Source organism: Mustela nigripes, chromosome 10 (assembly GCF_022355385.1).
Source record: "Mustela nigripes isolate SB6536 chromosome 10, MUSNIG.SB6536, whole genome shotgun sequence".
Lineage (NCBI taxonomy): Eukaryota > Metazoa > Chordata > Mammalia > Carnivora > Mustelidae > Mustela > Mustela nigripes.
Window position 1 is genome coordinate 24,018,112 of NC_081566.1, and position 16,635 is coordinate 24,034,746.

The 16,635-nt window shown below is 38.0% G+C and overlaps 1 protein-coding gene across 7 annotated transcripts in view; it reads right to left on the reverse strand.

Moving 5' to 3' along the window:
• The window catches only part of RASAL2 (RAS protein activator like 2), a 361,328-nt gene that overhangs the window by 159,862 nt on the left and 184,831 nt on the right, over window positions 1-16,635 (reverse strand). For all 7 annotated transcript variants that reach the window (XM_059412834.1, XM_059412833.1, XM_059412832.1 and 4 more), the window contains exon 3: window positions 12,641-12,767. In XM_059412834.1, the coding sequence (XP_059268817.1) occupies window positions 12,641-12,767 (127 nt within the window). The remainder of the gene's footprint in view (window positions 1-12,640; window positions 12,768-16,635) is intronic.

A 16,635-nucleotide genomic window follows, 5' to 3' on the forward strand; every position in this document is an offset into this window, starting at 1 on the left:
TCAACTAAATGTCCTGCTACAAATTTGTGACTGGAGAGTGAGATGAAACCCAGCTAATTTTAAAGCAGTGTATTTTAGTAATGCCAAGCTCACTGGCTGGTATCAATATAACATACCTTTCCAGTTAATTGTCTAAGATTGGAATTCATTGTTTTCCCTGTGTTTGAAATTCAACTTAAAGAACTGAACTGTTCCTTTCAGGATAGGTAGGTTTCTTCTTTCCCTTTTTCTCTTTCTTCATCTTTATTAAAGATATGAGTATTTCTATCATTGTTACTACTTATGAATACTAACCCATTCACTTGATTAAAAGTTAAAAGGTTAGGGGCACCTGGGTGGTCAGTGGGTTAAAGCCTCTGCCTTCCGCTAGGGTCATGACCCCAGGGTCATGAGATAGAGCCCTACATTGGGTTCTCTGCTCAGCAGGGAGACTGCTTCCTCCTCTCTCGCTGCCTGCTTCTCTGCCTACTAGTAATCTCTGTCTGTCAAATAAATAAATAAACTCTTAAAAGTTAAAAGGTTAAAAAGAGTATGATAATGACGAGTTTGTCTCCTTCACATTCTGACCCACTGGGTCCCCAGTTTTCTCCTCAGAAGCAACCACTGCTAAAGCTTCTTCTGTATAGTTCTAGGGTTGCACACACACACACACACACACACACACACACACAAATATATACTCATACACAGTTATATGCATATGGCATATTTTTACCCAAATCATAGTACAATATACATGCATTTCTGACTTGCTCCCTGCCCAAAACTCCTTAATAATGTATCTCGGAAGTTGTTTCAAATTACTACACACACAGAGCTACTTTTTTCTTGATAGGGGCATGCCTCGTAGTCCATCATGCAGACTTAACATGAGTCATTTAAATAATCTCCTACGGATGGCTATTTCGGTTGGGTCTGCTCTTGTGTTATTATAAACAAAACTATTACTTTCACAAGACTTGCTAATATACATGGCAATCCCTAGCCCTCCTCTTCTAACACTGTTCCTTCCCCAGGAACAGCTACTTCTATCTCTTTTAGCCAGTTCTTTTGGTAGTTATCATCAAATCTTAAATAATATGGTTGTATTGATAGTTACAATTTTTCCCATTTTAGATATCGTTTTTGACTTTCCTCTAAGGAAGATAAGAATTTGTTTCTTTCCTCTATTACTACCCTAGAAGGTGCACAGACACTTCCTACCCTCTCACAGTCCCTATTTAGTTCCATAGTAATTTTGGTAAGGATAAGCAATATTGTGACTACATGTGCTATGCAGAGTGTAGTCACATCGTGAATCCTACATAGGATACGTAGAGTATAGGATACAGGATACAGGATACAGGAGGAGAGATCCTGAAGGCAGACTGCCCAGGGTTCAAATCCTATCTTTGTCATTTGTTAGCTGCCTAGGTATTTAGACAAGTTACTTAACCACAATATGCCAGTCTCCTTACCTATAAATCAGTACCTTGTAGATTTACAAAGATTAAAAATTTAGTATATACAAAGTGCCTAATATGTAAAAAGTGCTATACAACCATTCTCTATGTCCTGAACTATATTTTTGTTTTTCCTGTAGTTGTTGCCTGATTATTATTCATTTGTTTAAATTTCTACATGCTTATTGTTAATTCAATCCCAAATTTGCTTTAGTCCTATTTTTGTTGTTTAAATTCACACCATTATATCAATTTTGTCTTCTTGGAGAAGTCTTTTCTATAGCCTTCTGACTACTGTAATCTGAACTGGCTGTCTTGTTTTACAGCTGGTATTGTTGTTTATTTAACTCAGCTCTCGCTATAGTGTTTTCCTAAGGGGGTCCCTTTGTCTTCTCCCTTGTGTTGGATCTCTTATTCCACATCCTACTCACTCCTGGTGAAGAACAGATTCCATTAGCTTTAGGAGAAATGATGTGTAGGAGGTAATTTTTTGTTTAAATCTTGTATGCCTGAAAATGTCTATTTTATTCTCATGTGTGAATAATGGCTTATAGCTAAACATATAATTCTAAGTTGGAAGTTATTTTCCTTCAGAAATTTGAGGACACTCTTCATTGTTTCCTAGCTTCTGATGTTGCTGAAAGGAAGTCTTAGGCCATTCTGATTTCTGATCCTTAGAATATAATCTGTTTGTTCTTTCTTTGGAATTTTGTAAGACTGTCTCTACGTCGAGATGCCTGGGTAGCTCAATTGGTTAAGCATCTGCCTTTGGCTCAGGTCATGATCCCAGGGTCCTGGAACTGAGTTCCACATCGGGCTCCTTGCTCAGGAGGGAGCCTGCTTCTCCCTCTGCCTGCCGCTCTCCCTGCTTGTGCTCTCTCTCTCTTTCTCTTTCTGACAAATAAATCATTTAAAATATTTAATTTTTTAAAAAGGAAAAGAAAAAAAGACTGTTTCTATGTCACTAACAACAAATTAAAATTGAAATTTCCCCCAAAAATGTGACTTGCCATAGGAAGCTCTTTCAATCTGGAAACCCTCATCTTCACTTATGGGAAATTTTCTTGAATTACTTTGCTAATGATTTCCTTTCCTTGTTTTTCTTTTTCTGGAAGTCATTGTTTTCATGTGGGACTTCCTAGACTAGCACTCTAATTATTTTATCTTTTTTCCCCTCTACTTTCTGGGATATTTCCTTATTTTCATCTTTTAATCCTTCTATTGAGTTTTATTTGTTACAATTTTTTTTTTCAATACACGGAAGCTCTTGGGCTTTGTATCACATTCAGTTCTAATCTCATGTATGTAGTGTTTTATCTGTCTGATAGTGATGCTTTTTCTTTACATTTTCTATTCCCTGCCTGTCTCTGTTCCTCCAAGTTTCTTTTTTTCTTTTGTTTGTTTTGATTTTTCTCTTTCATGTTGGAGGCTTTTCTTCAGATGTCTACTAGTGTTGGGAATGTCCCTATCGTGAGATCTTTCCTCTTAGGATGGTTAAAATCCCCAAACACTACTCTTCCAGTCTTTTGCCTGAAGGGTAGGGGCAAGCGAGGAAAGACAGATGGAGGGGGTCTCATCATTCTGTCTGCAGATACTCACTTAATTTCCTTGTATTTGGAAAGTGTTCTGTACTCTCAGTTTTGCCTGGTATGCCCCAGCCCGGAGACTCTTAGGTTCCCGCCCTGACTCTCCCCAGGGTGGGGCGGAATTAATCTGCAGTCTTAGAATAGAGGCAGGGGTGGGAGTAATTGCTCAGTGGAATGGGGAAGAGGAGACCTAGGGATCTCTTCCATTTGTTCCTGATACCAGCAATTCCTGAACTATTTAAAGATTCTGTAGTGAAAATCAGGTTTGTTCTTAGCTTTCTTCATTGCCAGACTAAGATTTGGCTTTCTCAAGTCAGCTAGGTTATTTACCACATTCCGTTTGCTTTTCAGCTTTCAATTTATTGTTGTTATTATTTCATCTGGTTGCTCTCTTCCCTCTCATTGGCCTTACCCTTCAAGCACCATGTCTTTAAAAGAAAATCCCTTTACTATATAGTTATCATGGAGTTTCTGGAAGGAATACAATTAGATGCTTATGTTCAAACCACCTTTTTCTTCCCAGAAGTACAAAGTCATTCTTTTTTTTTTTTTAAAGATTTTATTTATTTATTTGACAGAGATCACAAGTAGGCAGAGAGGCAGGCAGAGAGAGAAGGGGAAGCAGGCTCCCTGCTGAGCAGGGAGCCCGACATGGGGCTCGACTCCAGGACACTGGGATCATGACCTGAGCCGAAGGCAAAGGCTTTAACCCACTGAGCCACCCAGGCGCCCCATCCAAAGTCATTCTTGAGTGCTCACGCCACTCAGTCCTCCTCCCCACTCAATTCTCCAAACACCACTCTAGTGTGCTATGATTAATACTGCATTAGGGCTAGTCCTAAGAGGCTGCTCGCCTGGGCATCACATGGTAAGAGGATTCTACTCAAGCACTCTTGGGCATGGATCCCCTTATAGCTTGAAGGTACAGGCTGGGTTGTATTGAGTTGCATGTACATGGGGGCGTCTCACGATGTGGGACCAAATTTGAAAATTCTAGCCTGGAATCTGTTACAAAATATATAGTCAAGGTGGAGGCACACAACCTATTTTATTTTGGTGTGTTTAAAAAAAAAAAGTTTGTTAGAGACTAACTTAAATATTAAGACATCAGATACAGCTTTGTAATAAACCTAGCAAGCAGCTGGTCCACAACTCTCTTCGCCTGGTCTTCTGCCTTTACAACAACCCTGACAATAGCCTATACAAATGACCTACACAAATCAGAAAAGGAATCTCTCATTTAGGAACTTTACTGCCATCTTCTGGAAATTTTATGAAATAACTACAAATCAATGCCCTGAGCCTCCCCCCGGTCCTTGGGCAATTCCAAGTAGCAGTGCGTTGGAACCACCTTCAAAGAAGTGAATAAATCTCTGCTGTACCAGAATGAGGATGGGGAAGAGGATAAAAGAACAAACTGGGAACCCAAACCTGCATTTACAAATCGAAAGGAACTGTGATCTGGCACCCTGACTTAAAATGAGAACTGATGTCCTCAGAGAAAAAACTGTTCTACTCATCTAAATCCAGCTCATCAGAGTAAAATAAAAATTTGGCTTTAGTAGGTTAGCTTGAGAACTGAAGAACTAGTTTTTATTTTATTCCTACTAGTTTTGAGTTCTAAATAACTTCCAAAAGAAATCTAGGAACGTGTGAAAAAGTTAACTGACAGTGTGGAATTCAGTTGGCTAACAAACGCAAGCTACCTCTTTCCAGTGGACAAACCTGATTAAATCAGGTTGGCAGGCAAGTCGGTTCTGTTACAATGCTTGTACTGAAAATGTGAACGTTACGCCACAGCTGACATAACAGGGCACAACCTGTGATTATGTGAATTTGTTTGTTTATGCATGATTTTGTCTGTGAGAAACACTAGGTGAACAAAGAACAGTGTGCCCACCTGAAGCAAGCCACAGAGGAACACACAAAATGCTCAGACACGTCATACTTCAAACCCCTACCAGCTACTGCACTTCACCATGTGTGCCACAAACAACGCTCTCCCACAGCAATGTTCTATTCAGGTGACAAAACCCCTCTCCCCAACACTTCATATCAACTTATAAATTATTCTGATGCTGGGCGCCTGGGTGGCTCAGTGGGTTAAGCCACTGCCTTGGGCTCAGGTCATGATCTCAGGGTCCTGGGATCAAGTCCCGCATCAGGCTCTCTGCTCAGCAGGGAGCCTGCTTCCCTCTCACTCTGCCTGCCTCTCTGCCTACTTGTGATCTCTGTCAAATAAATAAATAAAATCTTTTTAAAAAAATTTATTCTGATGCCTACTGCCACAAGTAAATTTCTCAGGTTTTTTTCAAGGTAAAGTACTATATTTATTCTAGTATTTATATATTTTGCAACCACTTAACACATGTAAAAATGTGCTACTATTTTTATCTAGTTTCCATTCTTTTTAATGTGTCATTGACCAAGTTTTTTAGTACAGTGCCTCTGATCCCCTTCTTCCCTAAGCCCTGTGGTTTTTATTGTGCAATTTTGCATAGTGTTGTGATTTTTAGAAATACATATGCCAGATTATAGAACTCACTGTATGTGGCTATTTTAACCTAGAGTCAAGCCCATTCTTTGAGGATATTATCATCAGCATTACCTGCATATCTTAGAGAATTTTACAGACTTCAAATAATTAACATATACTGGTTCATGGTTTTTAAGAGAACTCAAAACTACCTAACCAAAAGCTTCCAGGGACATATTCCAGGGTCTTCCATCTTAACTATTCATGGTATTTTTGATAATTCTTGAATTCATTTGACCTTTCCTCAAAAATGTATATATCACTGAAATCTAGAAATTATAGAGTGTAAGTATAAAGGCTAGATATTATGCAGCTATCTAAGCATGAGCTTACTTACTAAATGTTGGTGATAGTCCTAGTTTATTAAGACATTTAAAAAAAACAAGGGCTGCCATTATCCACTGAACTCTAACATTCTGAGCTAAAAATATCAGGCTACTGATTCTTTTTCATAACTGTTTTGGTCATTTAAATATGTATTACCCTAAATTGCAAGCTCTGCCTATACAAAGTTCTATATAGATAAATATATATTATAAATCCATTATATATTATGTCATATTATATATCATATACATATATTTATAAAAGTTTAGTATTAGTCCATTTATATTTATATTAGCCAATTTATATTACCCTAAAGCACAAGACCTGTTCTATTGGTTATATATATATATATATTATATAATATTATATTATGCATATTATATATATATGTTTAATATTAGCTAATCTAAATATTGAGTACTATACACAGGAATTATTTATTGGCATTTTTAATTCTATTATTTGAAGGATTAAATGGAAGGATATATTTTTATATTAAATCTTTATTATTCACATGTCCCCTTCTTTCAATATTATTATTACCACCCTATTATTTATCCATTACCACCCTATATATTTACAGATGCTATATATTTCTAGCACCTTGAAAATATCTCAAAAATTATCTAGATACTCCTAATAATGTCTTGGGAATAAAAAGAGGCTCATCATTTGTTTATACATAAAGTTAGAACTGAGGCTACTTTAACAGAGAAAGAAGATCAGAGTTAAAGCTAAGGTTTGAATAATCAGTATCCTCTAATAATTTTGATTAAAAGAGTTACATTTAATAATAATTTTATAATCAGCTTAGGGAGGATATTCTGCTTTAATATTAATTTTCTTCAAAGTTGCCTCAGCTTTTTATCACTTAGGTTAAAAAACTGAGCAATCCATGGGGAGCCTGGGTGACTCACTGGGTTAAGCCTCCGCCTTCGGCTCAGGTCATGATCTCAGGGTCCTGGGATCGAGTCCCACATCAGGCTCTCTGTTCAGGTGGGAGTCTGCTTCCCTTCCTCTCTCTCTCTGCCTGCCTCTCCGCCTACTTGTGATTTCTGGCTGTCAAATAAATAAATAAAATCTTAAAACAAACAAACAAAAAAACAATGAAACAACAACAACAAAAAACCCTTAGCAATCCATAGGTACGGGGTTGGCTTTTCCTCAATGTTTTTCCAATTTGGTCCCTTTTTTGATGGTATTTTAAAATTTTGGGCTTCTTCATTTACATAAACATAAGAATTGTGGACAGCTAACTTTGCCTCTAAAAGGCTTGAAATATTCTCTCCTAGGGTTTGCTAGTGTATATCAAAGGCATACTATGTTAGATTATAATTTTTGCATATTTATCAAATGCTTCTGGGTTTTGAGGAGTCCATGATATGGAAGCATATATACTTATCACAGACACAGTTTTTTAAAAATCTAGTGATTTTGTAAGAAAGACCATTGGGGAAACTTTATGATTTTATCATAATATAATAAAACAGAGACATGAGACTCTGCAGTTTTGAGGTACCAGATGTCTGGCTTTGAATTTGCCAGTTCAATTCGAACCTTCTGTCTGAGAATTGAGAAAGCACGGAGTTATGGGTGTTTGGCATTTTCTAAGTAATCCAGCTTTTTGGTTATGTTTAATGTTTACATTATGCTTATCACATTTATGATGTTACCTGCAACTAAGTATTCTTGCTCATTTCAGGCTCGAACTTAGTTTTGCCCATCTAAGCCATGAGAGCGTGAACCTTCCTGTTATGTCAGAGAAATGCTGTAAACAGAACGGACAGTGCCCAGCTCACCTGTGTGCTATCCACCAGCCAGCCATAGACAATATATGGTAGTAGATATGGTTTCCTCCATCAATGTACACTTTACAAAAATGCTGCCCATTGCTCCGCTTTCCCCCTTCCCCTATCTCCCAGTGTTGTTTGAAGGTATTTGATGGTTTTCTTTTCTTTATGATTTCATTCATTCATTTTAGGAAAAGAGAGCAAGAGTGTGAGCAGGGGGAAGGGCAGAGGAAGAGAGAGAATCTCAAGCAGGCTTCCTGCTAAGTGTGGAGCCTGATGCGGGCCTCGATCCCAGGACCCTGCGATCATGACCTAAGCCAAAGGCAGATGCTTAACCAGCTAAGCCAGATAGGCCTTTTTTTTTTTTTTTAAAAAAAAAAAAAAAAGCTGAATTCATGTAGGTTACATTTACATTGAAAATTAAACTTTACTAGTTCTAGTTCACGTGGTCAACTTAGATATCTCCCAATATTGTTAGTATGCAAAGACCCTAATATCTGAAGAAATAATTTCCTTTTGAAAATTACGCTAATCATTCTTTGCATGGTTTGAATTTGAAAAATCTTTGATGAACAAATTAAAATCTGGTATTGTCACCAGGGTTAAGTAGTTTTTTCCAGGTTTTCAAAGTCGAGAGGAGTGCTCTAGAGATGATGTTCATATGCCTTAAGAAAACATCTCATTTTCAGTGGGGAAGAATTTGGTATATCAAAATCTGTGTCAAATGCCAGTTTATACGTAAATTTTAGTACCACTCCCCACTCGGCTGCCTCATACCCCATACACACTTCTTTTCCCTATTTCTGACATTTATTAGGTACTCATCAGTATAAATTTGCCCATGTTAAACAATGTCTAAGGCACAAATATATGCCTTTCCATCTTTTTACATTCCAAAGTTCTCTAACCAGTTTGAAATCTCTGATGTACAGTTACATTGGCAGCCACTATAAAAGTTCTTCCCAGATCTTCTACTGTCCAAGAGCTCCTTTCTGTTTTAAATCCTCTGAAGTAGAGTAAAAGGGACATGTTTTTCATGAGTGGGCATTTCTCCATAGATGACTGTCTCATACCTGAAAACAAAGTGTGTTCTATGATTTTACATCTGCAAAACCAGATCAGTGTTTGGGGTTCCTCTACAGAAGAAGACCAAAGAGAATCCAGAGCTTGCAAAGTACAAGAACCACGCCAAGACCAGAAGGGTTGCCCCATACACACTTGATGCAACTGTCTTATTTGGAAACAAAATTCTGGATTTTTGTTCTCATTGCTAGTGCTTCTTCATCTTCTTAACCTCTATATGTCATTCCAGGACTTCATCTTCTACCTACACACATTTCCCTGGTGATTTCATTTAACCTCATGGCTTTGAATACCATCTCTTTGCTAAAGGTCTACAACTGCTATCTCCAGTCTGTACTTCTCTCTTGATTTCTACTTGGGTGTCTAATAAGACTGTCAAACTCAGTATGTCCAAAATTGAGCTCCTGGTCAATCCCATTTTCAAATGTGCTCTTCCTAGTCCATCCCATTTAAGAAAAAATCACAATTTCATTCCCCTAGCTGCTCTATCAAAATTCTTCACTCTTCTACTTCTTACGTCCCACATCCAATCCAACAAGGACATTCTGTTGGTTCTACCTTCAAATCCAGAATCTGGCCACTTCTCAGCCCTTCCACTACAACCACTGCAGCCCAAGTGCTAGCATCTCTTGTGTAGATTATTGCCGCGGCATCTGAACCGGTCTCTGAATTCTCATTCTTGCATTCTTACTCATACTAGAGAAGCCAGTGGCTCCCCATCTCACAGAGTAGAAGCCAAAGCCATTATGATGACCTCCAACACCATCATGATCTGCTTGCCAAAGAGCTCAGTGATGTCATGATCTACTACTCTCCCCGTTGTTCATTCCATGCCAGCATCACTGCACATTCTTCTTCTGTTCCTGTAATACCTCAAGCATATTCCTACATTATACTAGCTGTTTCTTTTGGTGGAACACCTCACCTTCAAGTAGCCACATGACTTACTCATTATTTTACCAGATTTTTACTCAAATGTCACTTAACAAAAGGCATTCCTTGGTCACCTTAGCTAAAATTACACTTCCTTCACACTTCTTATCCCCATTCCCTATTTTGTTTATTTCTTTGTACTCATCACCACCTAGCATAGCATAAATTCCACTTACTACTCTTGCTTATTATTGTCTGTTATTCCTCAACAGAATGTAAGCTCCACAAAGGGACAGATCTGTGTCTATTTTTTTCACTGTTATATCTTGAGTGCCTAGAACAGCATCTGGCACATAGTTGTCACCCAATAACTATTTGCTGCATAAATGAAAGGGTTTTTAAAAAACAAAAAATAGGGAGGCCTGGGTGGCTCAGTTGGTTAAGCGGCTGCCTTCGGCTCAGGTCATGATCCCAGTGACCTGGGATCAAGTCCCACATCCGGCTCCTTGCTCAGCAGGGAGGCTGCTTCTCCCTCTGCCTTTGCCTGCCACTCTGTCTGCCTGTGCTCACTCGCTCTCTCTCCCTCTCTCTGACAAATAAATAAATAAAATCTTGAAAAAAAAATAAAAGCCACACAATATGCCACAATAACAACACATACTCTAATTAGTCATCAATAATCTATCTTCCTAAATACCTAAGAATCTTCCAAAGGCAGAGATTTTATCTTACATCCCTTTTCATTCTTAGGGATTGGGATAGAATGTTATATATAATAGAATGTTACATATACTCAGCTAAATACTTGAAGCAGAAAATTTTGCCTAAAGACAAATCCCTAGGAGACAAAGGTAGAACAGAATTATCTAATTCAACATTAGACTGGCATGTAAGGAAGGATGGCTCTAAAAGTAGTCTTTTCCCCTCTGATACTTATGAGCCATAGCTTCCCGTGCTAATTTAGGACATCCACTCTGAAAATGATCATGGACATCATGAATCTGGATGGCTACCGCACTTGTAGTCAAGGACAGAGGTACAAGGTTGGCTCTGGACTAGACAACTTGGCCACTCATTTTAGTTTATCTCTGGGACCAGCATCTGGAATGGTGGAGATTTTTAAAGAATCACTATATAGTTCTCTCTTCTATAAAACTGTTATAAATCTTCAGACTATGATTATACTTCCTCAAAAGTAAGTGACTTTTGTGGGCCAAAGCTCAAACAGTCAAAGGTCCCTGAAGAAGTGGCAAAGAGAGTCATCAACCTAACATTACAAGTAATGACAGCAAAAGAGGTGAAAGAAGGTGACTCTTAGCCAGTACAAGCCACACAGAGCCTATATATGAAATACAAATGGGCTACAAAATGGTTACGCCCAGACAAGTTTGCAATGTAATTTAGGCTCACACCTAAACTGGTTTGAACACATGTTAAGGAAGTACAGTGGAAATAAGATGAGAGGAAATCTTGATTTTCCCAAGAATGAATCCTTGGAGAAAAGTGTTTGTTCACCTAATTTCTAGAAAAGTACAATCGTTACAGGATAAGAAAATAATAATAAATAATGGATTCAGGTTCTGACCAAGAGTTCTGAGTTCCATTTAGAGAATGAAAAGAAATGAAGAAAAAGGCAAAACAACAACAACCCAACAAAACAAACAAAAAATCCCCAAAACAAACAAACAAAAAACCCCAACCCCCAAAACCAAACTCCGATTTTCTTTCTTTTCTTTTTTTTAAAGATTTTATTTATTTATTTGACAGAGAGAGATCACAAGTAGATGGAGAGGCAGGCAGAGAGAGAGAGAGGGAAGCAGCCTCCCTGCTGAGCAGAGAGCCCGATGCAGGACTCGATCCCAGGACCCTGAGATCATGACCTGAGCCAAAGGCAGCGGCTTAACCCACTGAGCCACCCAGGCGCCCCAGATTTTCTTTTTTTTTTAATGGCAGGATTTCCCTTGTTTTTAAAGATTTTGTTTATTTATTTATTTGACAGACAGAGATCACAAGTAGGCAGAGAGGCAGGCAGAGAGATTGACGGGGAAGCAGGCTCTCCACCGAGCAGAGAGCCTGATGCAGGGCTCAATCCCAGGACCCTGGGATCATGACCTGAGCCGAAGGCAGAGGCTTTAACCCAGTGAGCCACCAAACTCTGATTTTCAAAAATACAACCAAACTCACAGAGTAATCCATATTAAACAACATAGAGACAATAAATGATTCCATATTATCTACCTATCAAATGTCCAAGACTTAATGTCTAGGTTCACCAAGCAAATGAGAATACAACAATGCAAAGCACCAAAGCACTCCCTACTTTTCATATTCTTTTATCATATTTAATCTTAATTATGCTTCTTTAAAATTACCTGACGTAATAATCTAAATATCCACTGGTAAGCACACAAATCATCAAGCAGCACAGAAAAAATGTTGTTTTGATATTGACGTTAATTCCTTTGGTATATAACAACTGAAGTTTTTTTGGTTTTTTCTCCCCCACCCCATTTCTCCCTTCTGTCACCCACTCCAACCATGAATATAACTTACGTGGGACATGTAAAATTAGCTCAGCTAAATTAGCCTGATCCAACATTACATAAAGCAGCATCAGTAGCTGTGTGAACAGGACACAAACTACTTAATACCAAGTTTCAACACAACACTGGCTCCCCAATGACCCTCAGTGCTTCAACAAGATCGCTTAATCTTCTTTCAAAATTTAAAGCCAAGGAAAAACTCAGAAATAACACTTGACCTAGGAAGGGAAAGCAAAGGTACTAGCACCCAGATAAATTTTCTCTCTGTAAAATAACTTTGTCTCCACCTGATTGTAAAGAACAGAACTTTCTAATGACTACTAACTGCACGTTAACATACTATAGTTCAACATTCTTACTTAAAAGGAAAAACAGGATGTTTTGTGTTATCTTAACCCTTAATAAGAAGTCCATAAATTACCAGATAAAAGCTAGGAATTTTTTCCTTTTATTAGCTTACCCAGTTTGGTGGCGCCCTCTGGTGGGTACTCAGGAAACTGGCCCTCGGAAGGGACACTGACGGTTCTCCTCAGGCATCGCCCTTTGGTGGAATCTGTCTGCTGCTCCTGTCCTCCCTCCACAGGTATCTAGAGAACCAAAAGAAAAGGAGATGAAACTTGCCATAACTACCTTCTGACTGAATAATATTTTTAGTTAATAAAGACAGGAGTGTGTAATCATTAGAGCATAGTAGACAAAGCGTAGGACTCAAGTAGTAATAATGGTAAGATATTACCAACCCTTTGTCAGGAAGTATTTCTTTAAAAAGAAACCTGAAAGATCTGGAAAGGTGAGTATGTAAATTAGCTTACCTGAAGTACATACAAGTCATATCCAGGTGTGTACCTGCTTTGGGAGCTCTGAAAACAAAACACCCACACAAATAAAAGATTCTTTTATATCAGAAACTAGTTTGCAAGCTCCAATTCTGGCCACTGCTCAAGAAGGTAAATGGAAATCAAAGCCAACCAGACAGACTTAGCTGCAAAACTCAATTTAAGGAAGGTTTTGTTACATAAAAGGAGTAAAATCACCCAAATTCTCTTCAATTTTATAATTAAGCATTTGGAGATAGTGAATAAAACACATTTCAGTGGAAACTTGTATAGCTACTTAGATAAAAAGGCATATTTTCTTCTAAAAGTGAGATTAGTTTTTAAAATCCTAAAAAATTTTTTGCTGGCATAATTTCAGGAACAGATCAAGTGTTGTTTGTATATATGAGCTAAGAATTATGAATGGAGCAAAAGCTCCCTAATACCAATAACTATCTTAAAACTTACTCCCAGATTATAATTGTAAAGTAATGCAATGACCCTAAATTCCTTTGGGGGGGGTAAAAGATTATGCTAAAAGATTAAATCATTTTAGTTTCATGGGAGAGGGCAAAGACTTTTCACAAAGATATTTTACCAGAATTAACAACAGTATTGGTAACATCTTAAATCATTTGGCAAAATGAGTCAGTAATTAAATATGGTTCCCAATTTCTTCTGGCTCCAATATTGAAATTTCAACAAATTTCAATAATAATGATTAGCACTGAGTTCTTACTTTGCTCAAGGCTAAGGAATTTATGTGTGTGACATTATGAGCAAGTCGTTTTTATTATCATCCCCTTTTTACAGGTGAGGAATAATTTATTTCTCCAAATGATTACAGTGGACACATAGAGGATGGACATCAACTAATCCAGAAAAATTGGGATAGATATAGTCTTAACAGTAATATGGCTCCTGCCTTGCCTCAGTAGCCCTACCCCTACAACTAGGGTCATGGGTATGATAGGAAGGGAAACCCTCTGTGTTATGGAGAATCTGAAGGGCAAAGTCCTAATATCTTCATAGAAACCGAAAGTTTGCACACTCTTTATAGGACCAAAAAAAGCGGTAACTATGGCTACCGCTTGCACATTTAGAAACCACAAGGCAGAATGAAGAAAGGTAAAATTCTAAAAAAGAAGGGGAGACCAAATAATAGCATCAAAAAGACATGAACTCTTCCAAAAGTACTCCAAAATATAAGACTTTACGAACAGGGATGCTGGCTGGGGTGGCTCAGTTAGTTAAGCTGCTGCCTTTGGCTCAGATCATGAGCCCAGAGTCCTGGGAGTGGGTCCTGCATTGGGCTCCTTGCTCAGCAGGGAGTCTGCTTCTCTCTCTGCCTCTGCCTGCCACTCTGCCTGCTTGTGCGCTCTCTTTCTCTCTCTGACAAATAAATAAATAAAAAATTTTTAAAAAGACTTTATGAACAGTAAGCTAAATCATCCATCCATCTTCAGGAGAGAAATTACACTATCTCTACTTGAGTAATTAAAAGAGTAGTACCAAGAGGTTAGATAACTCCTGCCTAGTTAAGAAAGACAAAAATATATTCTCGACCCACCTTCAAAGTGGGATAGAATGGGAATAAATGTTGGAAAGAAATAGTTTGAATCTTTGAACAAACAGATGAACCTAAATAAACATGGCCATTTTTGCTATAGCTCTATAAATGCCTATTATCTGAAATAAAGAAGGCCTAAGCCACACAGGGAAAAAAACAAAAAAGAACCCAGTGGTTATTTTTTATATTTTAGGAAGGAATGACCCATAATGATCTTTTCTGTGGAAATGTATAGTAACTGTATCCAGAAAAAAGAAAGAAACAGCTTAAACTATCTCTATGCTTTGTCTCTAACATTATTTAAGGAAGAGAAAAATAAAATATACCAAACTCCGTATTTGGGCCTAAAATTCACTCACACAACTATTTTGTCAATGTTTTAATGTAGATTCTTTGCCTCTCATTCTTGAAACTTAAAATATGATCAGTTTTATTCAAAGTATCACTCTCAGGTTAGGGCATTTAACCTCTGACTCAGGATATGAGAGAGAACAGTGTTGACTTTTCCTTTAAACCTGCATTTCTTAAGAATATTTTACTTTTACAACACTATTGATTGATTCTTACCTAAAATATTTTTTTAAAGCCTATTGATCTACTCTTTGAAAATTAGAGGGATCATATTCCAAGGATCTTCAAATGAACTAAGCTGGAGTTCACAAATCTTAGAACACAGCCAGAAGAATCCATTTTAGAAAGTCAACTTTAGAAAAGCAATTTTGTTCTTTCTGATTGCCCTAATTCAGTTTACTAGTTCACATTTGCTTGTTTATACTGAATAAGTCCTTAAATATTACTATCTTCCTGGTTTTAAAACACAAGAGGAATTTTTCTTTTCTTCTTCTTCTTTTGCTTTTGTTTTTTTTAATCTCTTTGCCTTTATACTATACTTCTGAATGCTCTTTTTCCTCAGGGGAGCAGGGAGGTTGGGTCAAGTGCTCTAATTAATTCCATTTTAAAGATTTATTTATTTATTTGAGAAGAGAGAGAGAATGTTGGTGGGTGGTGGTGGGGGGTAATCTGAAGCAGACTCAATGCTGAGCCCAACACAGGACTAGATCCCAAGACCACAAGATCATGACCTGAGTCAAAAGGCAAGAGTCAGATGCTTAGCTGACTGAGCCCCCCAGGGACCTCTTAATTCATTCCATTTTAGATGAGGAAAGAACGTAGTAGGGAGTAAATGGCTTCTCAGGCTTTTAAGATTTGTTAATAACAAAGTCCAACTGAATCTCTGACTCCTGGTCCTCTTTGTTAGTTCGAAACCATCCATGGCAATGAAGAGCAATACGGCGCAAATAAATCAGGCTACTTAGAAAACATTATATGTATAATATACATCTCTACATTGTCTGCAAAATCCCCCTTCGTTTTGTTTAGAATTATATAGGAATCATTTTTATTTTATTTCAATCTGAGTACATACACATTACACAGATAGTCAAGTACAGGAAACCAAGATCATACTAACAGCAAAAGAAAGCAGTCCTGGGGCGCGTGCCTGGCGCAGTTGGTAGGTAGAACATGAGGCTTGAGATAGTGAGTTCAAGCCCCATGCTGGGTGTGGAGCCTACTTAAAAAAAGGAAAGAAAGCAGTTCCTAAAGAATGCTTTAAAAATGTTGGTGTCAAACAAACAAACAAATAAATAAAATAAAAATGTTGGTGTCTATCCTTAGACAGGCTTTTTAATTTTAAAAAGGGGGGGGGGGCGCCTGGGTGGCTCAGTGGGTTAAGCCTCTGCCTTCAGCTCAGGTCATGATCCCAGGGTCCTGGGATCGAGTCCCACATCAGGCTCTCTGCTCAGCGGGGAGCTTGCTTCCCCCTTTCTCTCTGCTTGCCTCTCTGCCTACTTGTGATCTCTGTCTGTCAAATAAATAAATAAAATCTTTAAAAAAAAAAAAAAGTACTTCCTCAGCTTTCTTATCTCCTTAAATAGTGGCTCTCAAAGCAAGTGGCTAATCTAGGCCCCAGCACCAGCATCAGCATCACCCGGGGAAATTGTTAGAAATACACATCCTCAGGGCCTACCCACAACCTATTGAATCAGAAATCCTGCGGGGGGGGGGGGG